General features: G+C 38.2%; 1 protein-coding gene across 1 annotated transcript in view; it reads right to left on the reverse strand.

Annotated features, from left to right (window-relative positions):
• Positions 1 to 17332: 17332 nt before the first annotated feature.
• The window catches only part of LOC116319845 (NLR family CARD domain-containing protein 3-like), a 29897-nt gene continuing 22312 nt past the window's right edge, over positions 17333 to 24917 (reverse strand). The window contains exons 9-12 of the mRNA XM_039606481.1: positions 22130 to 22303; positions 21253 to 21408; positions 19046 to 19092; positions 17333 to 18874 (exon numbers count right to left, since the gene is read on the reverse strand). Coding sequence (XP_039462415.1) covers positions 18273 to 18874; positions 19046 to 19092; positions 21253 to 21408; positions 22130 to 22303 — 979 coding nt within the window. The 3' untranslated portion in view covers positions 17333 to 18272. The remainder of the gene's footprint in view (positions 18875 to 19045; positions 19093 to 21252; positions 21409 to 22129; positions 22304 to 24917) is intronic.

Genomic DNA, 24917 nt, shown 5'->3' on the forward strand with positions numbered 1-24917 from the left:
TTGAAACAAATTCTGCCCAGCAACATGACATACCAGCGGCGGGAAGGGGGCGCTATGTTTTCGCGCCACTGAGACAAAGGAGACAAAGATGGAGGTTACGTCGCCTAGTATGTTGTCAGACCTTACAGTAAGTATAATTTACCAGTTTATCTTAATGTACTGAAAATATGTCGGGTTTCTGGAAGAATGCGAAACTTTGAATTTATATAAAATATAGGAGTTTTGAGTTTAAGTTAATTACTGCTTAACTATACCTAGCTAACCTTAATGTAACAGTCTTGCTAACATATCCAACTCTTAATTTTAGTATTAGTTCTTGGCTTTAGTGCCATACTTCATTAGAGTAAATGTGTTTTGGTAGTATTTTTATGTATTACTTTATTCATGTATTTATCTATTTACTTTATTTATGTATTAGAGTATTCAGAAATTGCTCTTAGGACCAGAGTTGTAGTTGAGCTAGCGGCTCCGACAGGCATTCTGGTGTCTATGAGCAATGCCAGAGTCAGCGCCTAACCGTAGCAGTGTTGTGTAAAATGACAATATTGTTGTTAGCTCTGAATATAGCAAATGTAGTTATCACCGAGACCATTTGTTTGCTAGCACAGAATAGGAATAAAGACTGAGTAACTTTAACATGAAATATACCTCATATTGACAGAGATAATTATTTTTAAGCAGTTAAAGCAGTTTTGCATCTAGTATGATTAACTAAAGTATGTGCGCATTCCTTTTAAGGGTTATTGCTGGAAACATGCTCTGATATAGTTTCTTTTTATGCAGAACTTCTGAGGAAGTAATAGTCAGTGTTATTTAAAAAAACAACAGCAACTTGACCAAGCAAATTATCTTACTTATTCGGCCATGTGTTTTTTTTTTTTCAGCAGCGCATATGACAACTTAGAATCTGTCAAAGTCCTTGTAACCACTTTTATAGATGAGAAGTAAATTTTGTAAAGTAAATTTAGCATTTTAATAATGTAAATTCCACTACATACTGTAAATTGCACTTGTTCCCACTTACTATGTATCTTTTAACCTTTATCTCATTATTTATTAGAGCTTTTTTTTCTCAGTTAAAATTGCTCAGCTGTTACCCATATACCTGTGTCCTGTCTTCCTCAGGAGCATTATTATGATCCAGTCTCCCATTATGGATTCCTAAACTGCGCAACCTTAGACGGAATCTCGACCAGGGGCAGAGACGTTATAAGTAGCGAAAAGTGACAGATGACTGTGGTGAAGAGAAGAAGCTCAGGCAAGAGGATGGGAATACCAGCAGCACAGATGAGTGGGTTACCCTGATCAAAAGATTGCGGCCCTCAGCTGAGAACCTTCCAACTATCATGTCAGGCATGGAGGAAACATAAACCAGTCGCAGAGCCTGGATTAGCAAGGACTCCCCCACTGCCGCTGAAATATTCAGAGAGTACCCACGGTTTTGGACATGCCAAGTCTGGTAAGTTGCTTGGTTTCCTGGTAATTGTTTATGTACTCCTTCTTCACTCAGTTGTGTTTTGCATACAAAGTATGTAACAGGAGTGGATACATTTGGAGGTATGTTTATGAGCTCCTAGTGAATATTTTGAAAGTTTTATAATTTCAGAGTTGGATCATTATTCACTGGGCTTTTATTACAATGAGCATTACTTTTCACATGATCCAAAATCTTACTCGTACCACCAAATGACTATAATAGTAGGGACATCAAATGACAATGTAGAAGTACTGCTCATGGAAGTGAAAAACCTACAAAAAAATCACCTAAATCTGTATGAAACTCTGCTTTCAGCAGCACTATTTTCAGCAGAAAAAGCTCTACAGGACAAACCGCAGACAGACAAAATAAGAAATTGGCTGCTAGAACATCAGCTAAAAAGTCCTAATTTTTTTCTAAGGGTCTGATGGGACCCAATTCATAGCTAAAATTAAGGAATAATGGACTTGTATTCAAATACCACTCCAATTGTTATGTTTCAATGTGTAGGTAAGCTTGATGTGGAAGTGGGTAACAGAAATGTGATACTGTAAAGTTTGATTTTAGCCATACAACTACCAAATGGGCAGAATGTACTTTTGATTTCATGTATTTAATGCTTTATTTTAAAATTAAACACTGTTTTTTCTCTCCATAAGGTGGACTTGGAGTTTGGCAAGCTTACAGGAGGAAAGGCGGATCTCTTTTTACGAAAATGGGAAGCCAATATCATTCCGAAGCTCACTACCACCACCACCCCCCCCTCGCGTTTTAACACACCTGCTTCCACCAGTTGGTGCCAGTTGTTGCAGCCTTAAATCAGCTATAACGCACCTGGTTGATTTTGCACTGGTATGTATTCAGTAAAGTTCACATGGTATTTACCTGAGGAAGGCATTTGTCGACACCTCACTGAATACTTCTCTAAAAATCTATCTTTATCTTCCCCATCTTCAAGCCTGGAACAAGTATTGCATCGTTTTGCAGTGATCCTGAAGCATCATCCACAACACACCAACCCCAGCTGATATGCATCGGTGATCTAAAGAGTGCAACCAGGCAGTACATCATTGTTGCTAAGAATGACAAAGTAACCATTCCTCTGAATGAAGCCCAGACGTGTATTGTGGATAAGCTTTTCAAACTGTACTGGGTATGTAACTTGTCCTATCCAGCACTGCTTGTCTTCACCTTCTTTGAGTTTGTCTATGACCTGCCGCTGTCCACCCAAAGGAAAACCAAAGTACTGGAGCTGATTGCACAGATTAAAGCATGCAAGTAAAATGTTCACCTGTCCAAAATGTAGAGAGTCTCTGTTCACAAAGGTGAGAAACCTCATTTGGCATCTTTGTCAAATACACTGCTTATCGGGACTCTGACCATTTTTATGCCTATGCAGTGGAAAGGTCAGACAATATGAACTGATTGGCTGAAATGTTTGATTTTCTGCCTTTAAGTATAGTGACAAGCTTTGATGCTAATAAGCTGTATTTAAACCCAAGGTACATAATTGTATAACCTGGATGCTATATTCGCCAAAATGTATGTTTTTCTCCTTGCATGCAACCGCACATTTGTTGAATGTTGACAATTTGTTGAAGATGACAATTGTTACCTTTAAAAATTTTTAATTCATGTATTGTCTGGACATGATTATATCAGAACATATGTATGTGTGTGTATATGTATATATATGTATATATATATATATATATATATATATATATGTGTGTATGTATGTATGTATGTGTATGTATGTATGTATGTATGTGTGTGTGTATGTATGTGTGTGTGTATGTATGTATGTGTGTATGTATGTGTGTATGTGTATATGTATATATGTATATGTGTGTATATGTATATATGTGTGTGTGTGTGTGTGTGTGTGTGTGTATATATATATATATGTGTGTATATGTATATATATATGTATGTGTATGTATATGTATATATGAGAGATATAGATATATATGATATTTTGCCCTTTTTTCAATTTTTTTGACATTTTAATGATCTAGAGAGATAGAAAGTTAGTCAGATATGAATTTTGTTTGATTTTGTCAAGTAAAAATTGTGATATAGCTTTGGCTAAAATTGAATTTAAAACATTTTAATTGAAAAGATTCTGACAGCTGTTGTTTATTCAGTTTGTAATGATTTACAATATGCTAAATAAAAAATGGAATTCAATAAATGTATAATATATACCCATCTTTTTTCTCCTTTTTTTCAAAAATTGAAATGTACACATTTTAACACATTTTTGTGTCAAAATAACACATCCTTGTGTTTACGTTTTTTAACACAGAAGATGTGTTAAAGGAGCAGACACATTAATTGTGTTAAAACTGACACATCATGTGTTGTCCCTGAGCTGATGCAGCACATGTGTTAAAATTTAACACATCATGTGTCAATTTTAACACATCCTTTCTAAGAGTGTGTGCACATCAACTGAAATCCTCCTTTCCATCATGTGTGCTGTCCAAATATCAGCAGCTTCTTTTCGGCTTCATCTCAGTGTCAGCTGACAAATATCATTGATGTGTTCTATTCTTAAAACAAGTCAAAACTTAAACTAAAATAAATGGCTAAGATTTTTCTTTTAAAAAGCCACTCAAGATGGCTGCACTAGATAAAAGAGAACTATCTACTAGTTGTTAATGATGAGCTTCTGCTGATTTTTTTTTTTTTAACTAAATTAATTACTTAAACAATAAGAGCTGATCAAAGGATGCTTTATGCCTGTCGAACATCTTTCATGTTGTCACACATGACTAGTTTGTCATTGATCTAACTGCACAAATGCTGGTAAAAGTTGTGTTATTTTTTAAAGTCAGTGAAGTTCTAATTTGAATGGTAAATAGACTGATTCTTATACAGCATGTCTCATTCACACATTTGTATTTTTCTTCACCTAAGTGCCTTCTAGTCATACACGTGCCTGCCACACAGCTGACCCTTACAACAATTCACGAAAGAAAAAACTACCAAATTCATTAACATTGCTGTCCCGATGACACTGAACTGGAAATGAAAAGTGTAACTGGAGTTATGTAGCTGTGAAGGAGTAACTACAGTGGGACTTCAGGTAATGCCTGACAGCCACTACATAATAAGGATCATTGGAGACTGACAGCAACACCTAGAGTGAATAATTTCCATGAACTATGGAGAATATTAAACAGACTGACATGAACTATGATCCTCTAAAGAACAACTTGAGCATCAAAGTCAAAGTGGAGTCCACCATCTAAACCAGGATCTCATATCAGTTTTCCAGTTTTAGTTCTGATTGTGAGCCTTTTCAGAGTCCACATGAAAACTGTGTCTTATGAAACATCACAGTGGAAGTCTAAATTTAGTATAGTATTTGTTAAAGAGGATGTGACAGTGCCAGATGTGAAAAACATTTCATGATGTTGGTACATACCTGCAACCGTCTGATGAAGATTCCATAGATTTTATGGTGTGAGGGTATTTAGTGAGCCTTGCATTTGCACAATAATAAATAATCATCATGCTGTAGAGGGTTGCTTTAATAGGTTATTAACACAGAATTAGATAGAAACAGGTAGCTTTGCATTTTGCAGCCCTGATTCTAGGTTATTACAGGGACACTACTACAGATATTTCCAGGTAAAAAGCCTCCCAAAAAGCACAACATTTACATTGTTACATTCCAGTATCAGGTACTAAAATAGTACGACCTAATGGAAAACTCTCAAAACCTTGGGGAGCCGATCCAAATAGGTACTAATGGAAAAAGGGCTTTATTGTGCCCTGGTCAAACAACATGCTAGGAACCTCTAATTCCATTATAATAACAATATTTCAAAATATTGGAGCAGAATCTTGTAAATATGTAATCAGTACTTTGATTTTTTAACTGCAGCTGTGAGAAAATGTTAAAAAAAAAGTGAAATAGTCAAATAAAGCATTAGTAGTACTTCAAGAGAGACATGAAGGAAGTGTTAGGTTACAGCAACCGACCAAACAGCCTCTAACATTTTAATGGAAGAGTGAATCATCCCGCTCACACTCACACAAGATGTCAGATGAGATGGTTAAAGGTCGCCTCCTTCACAGGTCCAGCTGTGTCTGTTACAGTGAACTATTGAGAGGCAGATTTTATTTTTGCTGGAACTAAGCTGACCACAGCTGCTGTTCATGAGGAAAATGACACGTTTTCATGACAGTCATGAGACACTTCACATAGAAACGATTATCTGACAGCAGGTCTGGGAAAGTGAAGTGAAACTATGAAAAGAAAGAAAACAGCAAGTAAGAAGTTTAAAGAGAAATTGTGAAACAGATATATCAGGAACTGATCAGTTTGAAATGTTTGACTGAGTTTTTACAGAAACCTACATCACACTGCATCACTGTCCTGTTATTGCACATACTGAATGTAGCCTCCGAAATGCTCTTTTTATATTATGGTGTGAAACAGGAAATTATTTTTATGTCACTAGTGGTGCGTTAGAAAAGACACAATCCAAAAAACAAAGCAAATAACTTGCTTTAGAAAGTTTATAACTTGGTTTAGAAAGAAATTCTTTAGAAACCCTTCAAACCAGAGGCAAGTTCTGAGGCCTGTGCACCACAGTCCACTCCAGATTACTTGTAGTGTCCTAATTCCATATTTGAGAGGGGCAAATGTTTCTTATTTCTCAGGGTATACTAATGTGTGGCGTACTGTTTTTATGTGATTTTGAGAGAGAAATGAGAAAGCTGGTATTGAATGCTTCATTCCTCAATGTGTAAACAAAAACAAAAAATTTAGATAGCTAGATTTTCTAGCTAAGAGTTAGATGTCCATTCCCACCCTACATTAGTCAAGACTTTATTCTGCAATTCAAAATATAATCCTTAAACACAGCACTGTGCTCTTCATAAACTAGTCACACAAATATACCTCCGACTTCTTGAAATAAATCCTTTGAAGTCCATGTCTTGTTAAAAACTACCTAAAAAATGGACAGTTAGAGATGGTCATCTCACCTCCGAACGTTGGTCTGGCTCTCATGTTCCCCACACAGAGTGGTCTCTGTCCTCGCACTGATCCATGCTGCTGAATTCACATCCACATCAGCTCACACACACTTTCTACCTTCACCTGCAGAGGAAACACAAATCATTCATGTGCACATCAACTGAAATCCTCCTTCCCATCATGTGTGCTGTCCAAATATCAGCTGTTTCAAACAAGGCTCAACTCAGATGGAGAGAATTAGGAACTGAAGAAAACTTTTGCTGTTTGGCTGTCCGTATATTTATATATTTCCAAAATCACATTGTAGTGACGTATACTGAACACAATAAATTATATAATGTAAACAACTATCTGAAAAACAGCAGATACAGCAGATAAATTAAATACAGGCTATTACTTTTGTATCGTTTATTGCATTGATGGAGGGAGTGATGTATGCTGGGTAATGGCACAGCTAGCGACTGGGTGACTTTATTCACCCGCTTCGGATGTTATCAGTACATACAATGGGCGTTATTAGCAGAAATCAGTCCCATAGATATGGGCCATCTCCACCTGCTAGATCACATGTGTCAAAGTCAAGGCCCGCGGGCCACATCCGGCCCGGCGTACATTTATATCCGGCCCGCGAGGTCATTTTATATAGATGTACTATTATTGTTATGCATGGCCCGGCGATATGAGGCGCTAATAATATACAAACTACAGATCCCATAATGCAGCGCTGCAGCCTCCTTGCTGAACGCTAGGCTAACTGGGAACATTCCCGAGTCAATCAAGTCAAACTTCTGTTATTGCGAAGCTAGCCGCTCACAATAGTGGAGAGAAAAGTTGATTCTGAAAGCAGAGCCTTTCAGCACCGATGGGTGACTGAATATATGTTTACAGACATTGCTGGTAAACCCGTGTGTCTTATTAGTGGAGCTAATGTGGCTGTAATTAAGGAATTTAATTTAAGACCGCACTAGAGGCAAAACGTCGGGATTAGCTGAAAAACCTAAATGCAGAGCAGAAACTAAAGAAAGTAGAAGTCTAAAGAAGAATCTGACATTTCAGCAGACTTTTTTCATCAGAGCAAAATCACAAAGTGAAGCTGTTGTGAAAGCAAGTTTTATTGCAGCAGAGGAGAAAGCCAAATCAGCCCGGCACTCTGAAGAGCTGCATGATGAAGCTGTGCGACGTCTTGTGTCCAGACAAACGCAGATTTTGGCAAATATGAGCCTGAGGAGAAATACGATTGCTGATCGGGTTTGTGAGATGGCCACTGATTTAAGAACACAGTTGTGTGAAAGAAGCAAAAACTTTATTGCATACTCTCTTGCTGTGGATGAAAGTATAGACATGATGGACATTGCACAGCTGGCCATCTTCATCCGTGGAGAGGAAATATTGAACATTAAATCGATGTACGGGACAACGACAGGAAAAGACATTTTTTAAAACGTATGTCAAAGTGTAACCGACACGAAACTGCCCTGGGACAAACTTGTTGGGACAAACAGATGGAGCGCCGGTGTTGTGCGGTGAAAAAAGCGGACTAGTCAGCAGGATGCGAGTAAAGATGCAGGAGGAGAACTGTACCGGTGAGTTAACAGCATATCACTGCATCATACACCAGGAAAGGCTGTGTGGTAAAGTCCTAAAAATGGAGCATGTAATGATCACCGTAACGCAAACCGTAAATTTTATCTGAGCTAAAAGTTTAAATCACCGTCAATTTCAGTCTTTTATGTGGGAAATAGATTCAGAGTTTGCCGACATTCCTTATCATACAGAGGTCCGTTGGTTGAGTTGTGATAAAAGTTCTCAATAGAGTTTTTGAGCTCAGCAAGGAAATCTGTCAGTTCATGGACATGTATGATGCAGTGAAGGCATTTCAAGTGAAGCTGTCACAAATGCACCAGTGCAACCTGCCTCACTTTCTCTGTTGCCAAGTAATGTTGAACCAAGTCAGCGGACTTTGCTGAACTGCACCTGTGCAGATTCAGATGGAGCTGCAGTGTAATGATACCCTCAAGGGAAAGTACGACACTGAATGGCCCGCACAGTTTATTAGTTCCATTCCTGAAGCAATGCCCCAGCTCTTTACATGCGGCTCCAACCTTGTGTTTGCTTTCATTTATTTTTTCTGGGGTTTTTGGCAGCATGTTCATATTTCTAACTTGCTTAATTTTGACAGGATATATTTTTATGAGGAGCAAAATATTTAAAGTTAAAGTGTTTTTTTTTAAGTTTATTTAATCTGGAATAATATTCCTGTCTGTTTTTATTCATATTTATGTTTAAAAAAACATTGTTTTAGTGTGTTCAATAAATGTTTATCTTGTTTGGCCCGCGACCTAAAGTGTGCCTTGAGTTTTGGCCCCCTGTGCAATTGAGTTTGACACCCCTGTGCTAGATAGTTCAGAAGGTCGTTATCATCCATCCAGATGGAGGATCACTAACAGGAGCATGAGAAGACTCCAGAATTTACTTTGGCTGGAATCCGGTGATTACAGCAGTGTTACAGGTAAGACCATTTAAACGGACAGCATTTATAGAATGACTATTAAAAGTCAGCGAGTCTCAATAATGTTAATGTGGTTATGTTAGTAATACACCGAGTGCTAATATAACAGCTTTAAGATGCATTTGTGGATATTATTACGTGTTTTACCGTCTTTATGGTGCTAGCTTAAAGTTACGGTGTAAACGTTAGCTTATATTGTAGTAAAGCTGTTACTGTTCAAACGATGTTAGGACAGAAATATTAGCTTCTGTTATGGACTAATGAAGTTACTAGTTAATAAAGTTTCTAGTAAAGTGATTAATAGCAGCCACAGATTGACAGTAAATATCCCGATTAGCTTCAATGCATCTGTAATAAATATGTGCAAGTTTCAGTGCTTTGTTTAAACTGTATGATACTTATGCTGACCCAGGGTCAGTGTAAAATACAATCCTAGCTGTGTGAACAAAGTCTGGCTCCTTTAATCCTGCATGACAAACCTCAGGATGCAGGTTTGTTGAGCCTCTTTCCTGCTGGCACACCTGTCACACCTGAGAGTCAGCTAGAAACTTACAGTGACGTGGACATCATGCAAAGACTGCCAGACTCTGTGATACTGTAAATGATGAGTGACTCAGGTTAACACTAAACTTTAAATAGTACCTCTGTGTCTCTGTGTGTCTATGCTGAACATCTAGCATCAGGCCTGAGACAGGCTGCATTAACTGTGGGACTTTTCTATGTTAAAAACAGGTTGAAGACGGCTCAGAAACATTTGAATATTAAAACTTAGCATTATGGCTGATGGTGGTTTGTAAAGCCTCAGCTGTATTTTTGTTACTAATTTATGTTTGTTGTTGTTTAACACAGATTTCAGAAGAGCAAATATAAGCACTGTTGCTTAATCCTTAATAGTTTAAACCAGAACTTTATTGGAAATCAAAAAATCCAGATTCTTCTTCCACAGAAGTTTCATTTGTCAGTGTGGGACTGCTGAGTCACCTGAAGAACTCATTTCATTCATTCTCGACACGGTGTTCATTTACAGAAATGTTTCACAGGAACTGATTTCTCCCAAGGAGTGAACTAGTGTGTTTCGATAGATTATCTCTGTATGAATGTACTTCTTAAATGAAGGCAAGTGTTTGTCCTTTTTTGTTCCTTAGGTATAGTACGTTATATTAAGGGGAGGCGGTCAACACTGTGGGAAGAAAAGAAGCAGAAGTACTTCCAGAAACCTTTAAATAATATTTTAAATAATAATCACAATTATGATTATTATTATACATATCAGACATTTAAGTGTATTTTTTGTCACACGTATTGTGTTAGCCTTGTGATAAAATAACAGCCTGTCCTGCCTTTGGCCAAAAATATGAAGAACAACTTGAATCTACAACTTGAATTGAACTGCTTCATTATGTTTGCCACTCTCATATCATGTGACATTTCTGTGAGATATCAGGGTATCATTGTGCTGCTTTGAACATGTATGTGTTGAGTGAAAACATAACACAAATCCTACCAGTGATTCACTTACTTATAAACCACTGAATTAGGTACTGAAGCAGTAACGTACAGAATGAAGCCGTTACTGATCACTAAAATAAATGTTCAGTAAATGTTCTTGGTGCCATTATTATTCTTTCCACATATTCATGTAATTTGAGGATGATCACCCCACAAGTACTAAATACACTTAATATTGTGTACACTCGGATGTTAGTCCAGTGGTCCTAAACTGACACACCTGAACCTGGATTCATTCTGACCAGATTTTAGCTCAACAATTTCTGTTTCATGCTTAATATATTATTGAGCAAAATGGCCAGTTTATTAACTATGCGGAATTTATGCACTGGCATCAGGGCAGTCACCTACAATACACAAATGAATATCACCAGTTAAACTGAAAAAGGGGGTGAAATGCATACAAATACGACAGCAGGCTATAGCGAGCGAGCAAAGATGCATTTTAAAGAAGAAATGTTGGCAGCGATTTCCGAAAAACAACTCTTACGACACACCTGTCTCACTCTTAGCAGTTAATGATCATCCACAGACTGATGGAGGCAGGAGAAGCTGCCTTCAGTCATCAGGAAGTGGATCCACAGAAACAACGGCTGTGTCCAAATTCAAGGGAAGGATGCTCCGAAGGATCCTACCTACCTATGTCACGTAGGTAGGATCCTTCGAGGACCGGGTAGGCAGGAAGTGAGCGGCTATGAAACTTGACCAGTGGACAGCCTTCGTCGCGTCACTGTGACGTCATTGCCTCCAAATACGGCATTTGAAGCATCCTTCCCCTGAATTTGGACACAGCCAACGACTCCGAGTTCAGCTGCTGATCATCAACTAACTGCTGCTGCTCTCATTCACGGACTCTGATCTCAGCTGATGTTAGCCAGGAAAACATTAGATACTGCTAACATTACCTTAACATGGAGACGATCAACTGCGCCACAACATTCAAGAAAGTGAAAGTAAACAAGAGGGAAGAAAACGCCCAGAGAGGCGTTTGACAGCAAGTTCAGAAACTGATCAGTCTGGAGTTCAATTCTGTTTTCATCTTTAGAAACATCAGGAAATAGTTATAAAAAATACTGTGTAATAAGGAAAAATAGTGTTGTTTAGTTTGAGTTGTTTTTAGCTGAGCTGTGTCTTTAATCAAATCTGATCTGAAGACTTCATATTGTCGAGGAGCAGCAAGACTTTCAGTGTGACTCCAAGGAGAAAGTCTCCCAAATGTCTGTTGTCTTAATAGTGGAATTATTTGGAAAATGAACCAATTCTTTAAAGTTGCTTTTCTATATGAGCAATCAAAGCATTTTATACAATGTGCTTCATTCACACATTCACACAGCACTTTTTTTCTAACAATGACACTATGATGGATGCATCTGAGAGCAAGTCAGGGTTCAGTATCTTGCCCAAGGATACCAAGGCATGCAGACTGGAGCAGCCAGGGATTGAACCTCCAACCTTCCAGTTAGTAATTCTACCTGCTGAACTACAGTCACCCCAAAGAAATAGGTGACGTAAAAGGTGGGATTTAAAAAAAAGAGTACTTCCTAAAGAACACACCCTCCTTTTGTTTCTTTACTTCCAGTAGCAACCAGGACCATAATGAACCCTGACTCTAGAAGACACTCAGGATCCACCTGGCCCAGTAAGTCCCCTGTTAAGCATACCTATCAGGAGACCTGACCTTCTGCAGAGCCCAGGCACCTACCACCTAACCGTGGCCCAGTCACCAGTTTATGATCCTGGTACTCCGAGAAGAGAACCAGAGGCAGGAGGAGAGATCAGGGCCTCTGTCTTCATACTGTTACTGTTACACTGCTACATGCTTGTGCTCTGCTGTGACACAATATGACAGTCCACCCAGATTAACCTTTTAGCTCCTGTTCCATACTTCTGTTTCATGTTCAATTCTTCAGACACGACCTCTGCAACTGTTTTATGTATTGCGCCTTTACAAGCAAACTATGAAATAAATAAAATGTCAAATGTAAGTCTACTCTATTTAGCAGTGGCACGTGGTGATTCTGCAGAAAGACATTCAGAGATGACCCCCGCACACCCCTATGCAAATATAAAAAAATATGTAACAAGATAAACTGGACCAGATTAGAGCATACTGTCTGTCCTCCCTCTCTGCACTCTACATGGACATCGTGACCTTCATATCATTCAGATTTGTTTACTTCATGTGCCTCAACATTTAACTCTGTTAATAATCAGACCACAAAAAAATTCTAAAGGTGTTTTTTTATAAAAACAAAAGTGCTCTGTTCAAATGGCTTTTAATGAGCTATATAAAATAAACACAGTTAAAATTAAAAACATCTAGAAATTAAATCAAGGGTAGCCTGAATTTACAGTCACACTGAACACATCAAGTGTCCCTGCTCTTAGATACAAAATCTGCCTTTAAGTGAATGTTAAGTGTAATGAAATCAGCAGTACTGATTCCATAATTTGTAGTCTCGCACACCACTTGTGCAGAGTGGTTTTGTTGTTTTGGTTTACATAGGTTGATATTCTGCTCTGAACAACTAATGAGAGCAAGAGAACATTTCCTAAAACCTTTGAGTGTCCATCAGGATCTTGTAGAAACAGCTTCCTTCTCAGAGATCATTATTCTGAATTCTGTTTTGTATGGAAAAGATTTCTAGAAAAGTCTCTAAAGAATTCAACATCTATTTTGTTTTCTATTATTTATATTTCTTTTTAAATGTCATTCTAGCACAGATTTCTTTAGTCACATGTCTTTCTGTGTCTCCCATGGAATCTTTAAACATGCAAACATGAATTCCTCACGTTTAATCAGAAAGCAATCAAAGAGCTATCAAGTGGCCGCAATGACTATCTACAGCTACACACAAAGCATTTGGGTGTAGCTTACATTCAAATCAAACGCTATATACAATTACAATAATGGAAAATATGATTTAAATAGCAATACACCACAACCACTGGTAACAGAGGATTATGGTAATAAAATGGTTAAAAATACACTCAAAGTGATCTGAGAAAAAAACATAAAAAACCCCAATGAGAGTTTCAGAGGAGACTCTGTGGAAGGACAGAGTGCCAGCAGGATGATCCACATACACTGCTACTCTGTTAGAGACAGAGGATGAAGAGGAAGAGGAGGAGATGGATGTGTTTTCCTTATTGTGATAAACAGCGAATCCATAGTCGTGAGAGCAGTGCAGACTCCAGGAGTGATCATGCCTTCCAAACAAAAAGTCATTACTGTCCCTTTTCCTTTCGATTCCTCTGTAACTCACTAATATATCAACCAGTTCACTCCATTTGACCTCCTAGTAACAGCGACCAGTCAGACTATTTTTACACAATAGCTGAGGATACTGGTAAGCAAATCCGTATGAATGATCAGGATATGACTGAACCTCCTCCACACGTATCACCTTCCTGTTGATGTCAGACAGTTTGAGGTTTTTGTATACTGTGTTTGTGTCGATTGTGAGTTGACAGGAATCTGATGGAGAGAACAAACACAATCCAGCTGCAGTTATTGATCCATCATCTGTTCATTGATTGACACTTTGATGATGACTCCTGACATCAGAGATGTGAATGAGTGATGTGACTGTTTGAAGATGGTTGAATGTGAGCTGCTTTGTTTTCATGAATCACATTAAAAACACACTTACACTTCCTCAGACCCGGTCTCAACCATTGGACTCCAGCAGGCTCCACCCTGAAAGGAGGAGGGAGGGGTCAGAGCAGCACAGTCTCTTTTAGCCTTCCTGTCGTGTTCAAGTCAAATCTGAGCTATTTACAACTTAAAACACTCATAAATATTGTTGTTGGTTTTTTTTGTTTTGTTTTGTGTTTGTCACCACATTGTCACCATGCGCTGCTTTCAGATTGTTTGAATGTTATATTATGAATGTTTTTCAGACTTTATAATGCTTATGCAGCTCACTTTAAACTCTTTTTTCAGTGAATTTCAAATGTCAGACAGATTGCTGAAGAAAGTTTTATGCTCCAGGGATGAACAACAGTCAGCATCAAGAGGAATGTAGTGAGAATCTCATGTTTATCTATTAGTCTTGATTATGTCAGCTTGAAGCTAATGACTATGCTAAGAGATTGATAGTATTCCTCTTCACCCTCTACACTGCAGACTTCTCCATCAACTCCCCACACTGCCACCTACAGAAGTTCTCTGACGACTCTGCCATAGTCGGCCTCATCACAGGTGAGGACGACTCAGAGTACAAACAGTGGACTCTGGACTTTGTGGACTGGTGCCAGCAGAACCACCTGATGATCAACGCCGGGAAAATCAAGGAGTTGGTGGTGGACTTCAGGAGACGCAGACCCACCACACTGACACCAGTGAACATCCAGGGAGTGGACATTGAGATAGTGGACTCTTATACGTACCTGGGTCTTCAGGATGTAAATGTATGTAAATGTATGCATGTAAATGTTGCTGAACTGCAGAGCTCCTTCAGTGACAGACTGCTGCATCCTAGATGCATGAAGGAGCGTTTCCGCAGGTCCTTCCTCCCTGCAGCTGTCAGACTGTATAATCAAAACTGCTCCCAACAAACATAGATGTTTACATCAGCGCTGTAACTTGTACTAATCAACCGAACAATTTCTACTGTTATAACTTGAACATTACTTTTCTCAGTTTATATATACTAACTTATTGGAAGTTACATGTCTACTTTTTAATGTACAGGTACAATACACAATCTGCACTTTTGTAATTATTCTAAATATTCTTAACTATTTAAACATCTTTCAGTATCCTGCTCTGTTTGCACACTACAACCTGGGTTTGTCACTTATCTGTACTCTAATTTTTAATAACTGTACAGTACTCTGTTTTGGTAACTATTGATTGATTGATATACCTTTATTAGTCCCACAAGGGGAAATTTCATGTTAAGGCTGCCGACCTATTGCACACAATGGCGGTGCCATCTTACCCTCCGACCATACATACATTACACAAAAACATCACACGGGGAAGACAGATCAGAGAGGTATAACAATGGGAAATGCACCACATGAGGAAAGATAAGGAGGAAAAAATAACTCCCCCCAGACTGAGCTCCAACAGGGAGATCAGTTTGAGAACAGAAAAAAAACACCTCTGCACATAGCACATGAAAAAACTCTTAATACACCAAAGAAACACATGACAAGCAACAGGGGTGGGTAAAGGGTGAGAGTCAGCCAATGTAGACAGTACATCCGGGCCTGCAGCCAATGCGCTGGTCTCCTTGATCCACCGTCAGCATCGGAGGGGAATAAGCGTCGAAGGCGTTTGGAGGGGGGAGCGGGGATGAGTGTATATCTGCATGTGTTTAAATATGTCTATTGTGCATGATGTAAATATCGAAAAATTGTGTGTGTCCTGTTCCGTTTATATATGTGATTTTTTTGCTGCTGTTACAACCAAATTTCCCCTTGTGGGACAATTAAAGGATTATTCTATTCTATTCTATTCTATTCTATTCTATTCTATTCTATGTCTGGACTCATGGACTGATGACTGATTGACATGCAGTTAGAATCAGTTTCAGAGACATTCTGGTTGATGTGGGGGGAAGCGGGACTCCACTTGGTTCTGAAAGACAGAGAAAAGATTACTTTTTAATCAACACTGACCGAAGTGTTTTGTCTTCTCTGTCCCCTCAGATGACTTCTTCCTTGACACTGTAACCAAGGACACCTCATAGGGGATCATCTGATTGTTGCATCTCTAATAATCTTCCTAATAGTAGTATTGTACACTGTTATGTTACAGAGTTAAGTGAGATAAGTGCTGTAAAACCTCCATAACACTGAACAGATTCCACAACAGATATGTTGAAATCTCGGTCAAAACTAGCAAGCAAAAAATAATTAAATCCATGAATCAGAAATGCTGATTGTTGAACAGATAATTCAGTCTGTACATGAGGAGGATACACCTTAGACTAAACTACATGCTGAAACACTAGGGAACCAGGGCACAGTGTAAATCCAGGACCTCTGCATGCAACGGTTGACCTGACACAAACACATTGCATTGATTGAAGCCCACGTTGATACTTTCTGGCAGTTTAAATTTGTGTTTAACTTACAAATTCGAAGTAATACATGTTATTTCAAATCAGAATCAGAAAAGGGTCTATTGCCGAATGTTGAGCAGATTTACAACATTAGAAAATTGCTGCGGTACTTTGTGCAAAACATACTATAAGAAAAACACTTAAACATAAAAATAAAAATAAAAAAGTGCTAAGCAGATTGATATATACATGAGTGCAGGTGATGATCAGTGCAAAAATGGAACAGATGCAGAGGCCACAATATAGGGTCATGTGTTTGAATCAGGGCAAGTGGTGGGAACAGTCTTATGGTTATTGTTCATGAGTCCAACAGCAGAGGGGAAGAAGCTGTTCTTATGGTGAGAGGTTCTGGTCCGAATGGACTGGAGCCTCCTGCTTGAGGGGAGCAGGTCTGTGTCCAGGGTGGACACAGACCTTGTGTTTCATCTCATGTCCTACTGCTTGAGTCTGTGTAAACAAAATATGAGTAAAACATTACCCAGCCAGATTATATTTGGCATATTTTAAAAATAGAGTACATTACGGTGAAATCTGCTTTCAATTTGACATTTATATTTACCCTTTTAAAACACAGCTTAGTTATATACATCAGACAAACTATTTGTAGAGCACTTAAATGTTTAATATTGTTTTTATAGTTGTACTGATAAGCGTTGATCACCAACAGCTTCATTAATGTGGATGAACTGGACGGTTCCTGGGAAACTATTAGGATCACTGGCCTCTAGTGGTCACTGTAAGTAACTACAACTCTGCACATACAATCATTAAGATGAAGATATTTTTTATTGTAGAAAGATGGAACAAAATTTTGTTTCACTCACTGGCAAACAATGGCAAGAGATAAAAAATAGTTTGTTAAAAAAAGACAAAAATGGTAACAATGAAAAGAAATACAAACAACAGCATATCCTGATATGAGGCTGACAGGATTAGAATCAATACAATACGCAGCAAACGACATTGATGTTGCCATGGTGACCACTGCCATATATAGTATTTCTGTTACCTCACTTGTCTTAAACGTCAATATTGGCTGTTTTTCATTTTACTAATGAGTCCACTCTCTTCCCTGTCTTCCTCATGTTTGAGATTCTCTCAGAGAGGGTTTAAGAAAGAGCGTTGATGATGGCTGGTTATAGCTCAGGAGACAGAGCAATGCATCTAATGATCAGGATGTTGGTGGTTCAATCCCTGGCTGCTCCAGTTGGCATGCAAAATATACTTGAGCAAGATACTAACCCTCTCCATCATCCATCAGAGTATGAATGTGTGCACAAAAGTTCTAAACAAGAATCAGTCTATTTACCATGAAAATATCAAAGTAGAAAGCGATGTCAGTTATGATGGACTGCACAACCAGATCACATGACCAAGTGAGTGGTACAAATAACAGGAAATCTTCTCTTGTGGTGTTAATAATCATTTGAATTAATAACTTATGATTTGCAGACTGTTTTATATCTTTTCATTGCCATCTGTACCACAGGAAAAAATCATGTTGGAAAATATAATATTTATATCTAGTTTCTAAAGGATGATTTAATTCTCCAAATGCCACCACTGACATGCCAAAGTTGAGTTCTTTCATCATTCTAAATGTACTGAAAATAAATATCAGGATCTTTCATACATCTCATGATGTGTTTCTGAGTGAAAGAGATAAATATGTACAGACTGAACTGTTTCTCTAACAGGGGAACACTAACTACACAGAGTCACTGACTCAAAGTCAAATAATAGTTTATTCAAAGGAGGGCCATAAATGTCGATAATACCCTTTGCTAAACCGTCCGATGGAGCCCAGAACCCAAGTCCAGGATAAAGAGGTTCAGTGAATGTGGTGTTGAAGGTGTGGAGGTGGATCAGAGTGTCAGAGGAGACTTTGTAGAAGGACAGAGTGCCAGCAGGACAGTCCACATACACTGCTACTCTGTTAGAGACAGAGGAGGAGGAGGAGGAGGAGACGGACGTTTTTATGCTTCTGTGCCAGACAGAATGAGCATCATTAGAGCATCTGAGACTCCAGGACTGATCATTTAAACCAAACACACACTCATCACTCCTTCCTTTCCTTTTGATTCCTCTGTAACTCACTGATATCCAAGCCGTTCTTCTCCACTCAACCTCCCAATAACAGCGACCTTCAAGCTCATCTTTACACAGCAGCTGAGGATACCAGTCAAATCTGTCTGGATGATCAGGATATAATGGAATCGATAAAACACGTATCACCTTCCTGTTGTTGTCAGACAGTTTGAGGTTTCTGTTCACTGTGTTTGTGTCGATTGTGAGTTGACAGGAATCTGATGGAGAGAAAAACACAATCCAGCTGCAGTTATTGATCCATCATCTGTTCATTGATTGATTTGATGATGACTCCTGACATCAGAGATGTGAATGAGTGATGTGACAGTTTGAAGGTGGTTGAATGTGAGCTGCTTTGTTTTCATGAATCACATTAAAAACACACTTACACTTCCTCAGACCTGGTGTCAACCATCGGACTCCAGCAGGCTCCACCCTGAAAGGAGGAGGGGGGTCAGACCAGCACAGTCTCTTTCAGCATGCACACATGGACATTACATCGCTCTCATACACATAATGTTAGACACTGATAAAGGAACAGTCCAACATTTTGACATATACACTTGAAGAAAATGTCTAAATTTCAAAAGAGCAAAAATGATTATCACATTACATCATAATCTTCATTATTAAGCACGATGTCCAGAGAGCACTCAACACGTGCCACAGTCAAAGTTCAGCACACTGTGACATTCATTCACACTGTCAGGGAGTGAGTACATATTAAACATAAAGACTGGGACTGGGTACAAAAAATGATTTAGTACAGGTAGAGTGCAGCAGCCAGTGCATCACATATTTTGAGCTAATGTAGCAGTCATAGAATATGATGTGATCCTCATGATCATTTAGTGTACCCTAACTCTTGGCTATTGCTTTTACAAAGGTTATGCTTCAGTCAGGATGGAATAATTTATAGATTTAATGTACTAGCTCCACGTATTAGAACACAAATCTGCAATTTCCTGCTTTAGTCTGTAAACAATTATAACTGTAATAAATGAGACATGATACAGCATCCCACTGTAATATGACACAAACAGCAGGAATAGCCAATGAGCTTAATTTACCTAAAATTAAGTCAACATTCCTGCTTCCTGCCACTCATTCTGAGAAAGAGTTCCTCTTTCATCACCCTATAAAATCAGCTGGTTCATTTTGTAGTTCATGTAAAATCATCTATTATTGTTTTGTTCAGACTTCTCTCTGTTTGTTCTAAATTGACAACATCAGTGACTCTGTGACCTGTTAATTAACAGGTATGTTGTATTTTTCTGCATGTGAATGATCACTGAGGGACCTGCTTACTTTTTATTTTCCCGTCTGTGATGTGCTGCTACTTGACCTGAATGTGAACGGTAAGAATGCATAAATAATCAGATCAATGTGCAAACAAAAGCAGTTGCAGTTAAGTCAAAAGGAAGCAATTGTCACATCACTTTTCATTTGTTTCTGTTTTCGTATTTTCTTGCTCTGTTTTACTCACTCTCATTCTCATTCTCATACTTGTCATTTTCGGATTGCTTCTGTCTTTCTTCTAAACTTTAATTTTTCTGGCTGACCTTTATGATGTATAGATTTATTTCATATTCTCCTAACAGTACATAACAGTATATATCCTAACAAGTATTTGTACATTTGAGAGTTCAGTTGACCACAGTATGTAATTTCAGTGATATTTCACAATATGATGTATCACAGCATCACACTAAAATAATTATAGCATATGTTTACATGTTCCTTTTGTAAGTGTGTTTAAAGGCTCATCATCTTCATTTTTTTACGCAAAAATTATATCAATAACATTTGACTGAAGTGCTGGTTAGCTGCAGGGCCACCATGCAGGCTCTCTGGAGCTCTCAGTGGCACAGTACATATCCTGCAGTGCAGGCTGCAGGGTAATAGGACCAGTTGTTGTTAATGCTAGACTGGCTTTACAGTCAAAAACACCCACTAGTCTGCTCCACCAACTCCATTCCATTGTTCCTTAGTATTTGCTTTCTGCTGTAATGATTATTTCTTATTATAATTTGAATTTGAATTTCAAGGTTGATCAAACAAAGTTGATTAACTTTGACTATATGTAACTGTGACTGTGTCATCACAAAGTCCAGAGGATCAATTTGATATTTTAGCACAAACAAGTCTCAGTAGTAAACGGTCAGAAGCAGCAAACTAGCAATGCAAAGCCCATTTTAGTAGGTGGCCAGTTAGGTTGAGTGACCTAGTAATCCATTTATTTTTATAATTCTTTTTTTCTAAGCTAGGCAAACAATGTCAGAATTAGGGGCTAAACATGTCCTGGGCATGGTCTCTACACACAGATAAAACTTAATCTAAATAAAGGTCAGAGAGTAAAAATGTAAGTTCCTTTCCAGAGATAAGTTTGAACAGGTTGCACCATTGTTGTTGACAGAGAATTTGTCCTTTGAGACCCCATACAGACATCTACTGTTTATGTCAGACCAGAATGGGAAAAATGTTCCTACATGTGTGATTGTTCAAATAACAATAGTTTCAAGCATTAAGTAATCAGACAGGGTCAGTTTCCTCATCTATCAGACACTGTTTGTGGTTGTAACGGCCATCTACATACCTCAGAGTGTCCAGTCTTAGCTGCTCAAGCATCTTCACTCCTGCCTCTCCTGGATTATTGTAGCTCAGGTCCAGCTCTTTCAGATGGGAAGAATTGAGGCTAAAAGCTGAGACCAGAGACTTGCAACCTTCTTCTGTGATCAGGCAGCCTGACAGCCTGCAGACATGACAAATACTCTTAGAGAATAGCAAAATAGCTAAATGCAAACAGAAAAATTGCAGCCAAAAATCATTAAAAAATGACATGACTAAAACAGGAGTTAAAAATAGCCATTAGTCAATCTAAACCTTAAAATCTACAAATGATAAAAATTAATGAAATTAAAATTAAGACAAAAAATACATAAAGTAGGGCTGAGGCTGTTTTGGGTGTCATCAGCTTTGTTGCTTTTTGGTTTTAATGAAAATATTGGGCAAGCGAGACGTCTGACCAGATTATGACAGTAAATTAAGTCTATATTATAAAAGTCTTTATATCTTATATTACCTTGTGAGGACAACAAAAACATCTGAAATAAATTTTTTTCACAGCTCATCAAATCTTTTCAGAACCAAACCAAAGTGGCTAATTAACGGTTACCTCCACTGAACTGTGCTATCGGGGAGGCTGACATCATGTAAAGATTTCATTGGAAAAAAGGAAGAGAAAAAGACAAAATGAGAGAGGGGAATACTAACGTATTGTATGCAGAAAATATGACTTCAATATGTTGGACAACTTCCAACACTTTTTTTATACGTTTTTCATTTTTGGATCAGATACATCACGCAGATTAGGATGAACAATATAATAGATAATTTGACAAATCACAACAGAAAGCCCTGCATTGCTTAAAGATTTTAAATAGTCATCTATAGACCATTTTAAGAATGCTGACCTGAGTGTTTCCAGTTTACAATACAGACTTTCTAGTCCATAAGACAAAACTTTCACTCCAGAGTCCTTCAGGTCATTGTTACTCAGGTCAAGCTCTCTCAAACTGGAGGGCTGGGAGCTGAGAAGTGAAGACAGAGTTTCACAGCTTCTCTCTGAGAGATTACAGACACTCAATCTGAAGAGACAATAATGAGAAAAATAATAACATGTTAAACTTTCTGGTCTGAACCTTTGAAAAAAAATATGATCTTGATAAAATATCATCTTTATTAATTAAACATGTTATTAAATAATTTATTAAATGTCATTAATTTAATTTAAAACATTTATTCAATGATTTATTTCCAAATTAATCAATGACACATTTAATTAATTATATATTTAATTAATCAATTATTGAAACATTTAATTAATTATTTAATGATGTGTTTACTTAATTAATTTAGCACTCCTGGCCCTGCAGCTTTGTTCATTAATTAATTTCATTTGTCACTCATCAAAGTCAGGGGGTGGGGTTAGCACTGCCACTCCAGCTTGTGTAACATCTGATTGCTTACCGCACACAGTAAATGAAGACAGTTTGATCTTAGATAACCAACTGCTATGGATTGACTGTAGTATTGACTTATCTCAGAATGCATTTTAAATCACAAGTGGCAATGGTGCTGCTATAAACTGTAAATAGTGATGGTGTGATGAAGCCCCATGAATGTGTCGAATCATTCCGGCCAATTGCTTCACCAAAAGGCAGATCACACGAAGCCTTGTTTAACCGCTTATTTGGAAGTACTGACACCTGCTGGTCATTCGATGTACAGCAGCCCTGTGATTTGAGCTGATGTTCATATGTGTTAGACTGGAATTCGATGACACTGATAACTATAAATATGATAACTATAAATAAACTAATTGTACATTTCTTTTGTAATGAAAATGTAAACACTCATATCGCCGGTAAGTTAACGCGATGCCAGCTGTTTAATTCACAGTAGCTTTTCCAGTAAGTATGGTAACCACAGACACTGATCCAGGCCAGACTTTGGGGAGTACCCTTCATGTCTCTTTGAAACTAAAAAACAGTCATTCATCACAGTCAGCTGTGAAGTGAGTTCATTGATTGTCTTCTGCATCGATGAAAATGTCTCTCCTGTTTGTCTCTCAATTCGCATTTATTATAGCAATTATATCATGTTTTATGTGCAGTATAGATCATACAGTTACCAATTACCATTAATTGCTAACCTTATAGAAAAGGTTGTGGCTAAGCAACTTATAGCAGTTCTAGACAAACACAGCCTTTTTGACAAGTTTCAGTCCGGCTTTCGTAGAGTTCACTCTACGGAAACAGCCCTTCTTAAAGTCTCTAGTGACATTTTGATGAGTAATGATGCAGGGAAATGTTCTGTTCTGCTTATGTTGGACCTCATGTCGAGTTTTGACACAGTTAACCACAACACTTTGCTTGAAAGGCTAAAATATTGGGTTGGTATATCTGGAACTGCCTTGGAGTGGGTCTCCTCATAGTTACATCAGTAATGTTTTTCTGTGGCGGTCTCTAATTTCAGGTCATCCTCTACCTCGCTTACTTACGGTGTCCCTCAAGGATTTGTTTTGGGGCCTTTATTGTTTTTAAATATATTTTCTTCCCCTTCAATGTATAATGAGCCCCTCTGAGGACATTTCCTATCACTGTTATGCTGATGACATTCAGTTATACATTTCTTTTAAGCCCCAAGATTTATCTAAGCTCCAGCTTATGAATGACTGCTTAGATTCGATCAAACGTTGGATGGCTGTTAACTTCCTCAAACTTAATGAGGGGAAAACTTAAGTCCTTGTATGCGCTCCTGACAGATTTTTACCCCAGATAGTGTAAGCCCTTGGTCCTCTTTCTGTCTATGTTAAATCCTCTATCAGGAATTTAGGTGTAACTTTTGACTCAACTCTCACATTGGATGGTCATGTCAAATCTCTGGATCGGTCTGAACTGGAGATTGCTATACATACATTTATTTCTTCATGCTTGGACTACTGTAAGTCACTGTTTATGTGTCTAAACAAAGTTTCCCTGGATTGTCAGCAGGTTGTGCAAAACACTGCAGCTAGGCTTCTGACCAAATCCTCCAAATATTCACATGTGACACCGTTGCTATATCAGTTATACTGGCTTGCTGTTGAATTCAGAGTCCATTTTAAGATGCTGGTTTTGACTTTCAGATCTTTGCAAGGACTGGCACCAGCTTACATTTCTGATCTTCTACAGCCCTGTGTCCCTAGCAGGTCCCTGAGATCATCGGCTCAGGGGCTACTTGCTATACAGCAAACTAAGATGAGAACTAAGGGTGATAGAGCTTTTGCCACTGTGGCCCCTGTTGGTGTGATTTTGATAAAAGTTGTCATTGTTGTACTTGAAATTGTAAACCTTGTCCTGAACTGCATGTTCAGATATTTTTCTGTCCCTCCCCTACATGTAGGATGATGGGGGAGGCAATAGCTATAGTGTTTAATTGCAGGCACATTCTATGTAAGGTTCTGGTTTGCTTAGTTAGTAAGGAATGTTTACTTCCTGCCATTTATGGGCTCACCTGTGCTTGTATATGGTGGACCATTAAAGGAGTTGAGCCATATATGGGGGTGAGGGGAGATGACCCTTTTATGACCAGCAGAAAGTCACGTATACAGAGATACACACACGCACACACACACACAAACACACACGCATGCACACACAGTGCCTTTAACTTTTATGACACACCATATGGGTTTTACAATGGGGTTGTGTGTTCACT

This window comes from Oreochromis aureus, linkage group 23, assembly GCF_013358895.1.
Source record: "Oreochromis aureus strain Israel breed Guangdong linkage group 23, ZZ_aureus, whole genome shotgun sequence".
Classification (NCBI taxonomy): Eukaryota; Metazoa; Chordata; class Actinopteri; order Cichliformes; family Cichlidae; genus Oreochromis; species Oreochromis aureus.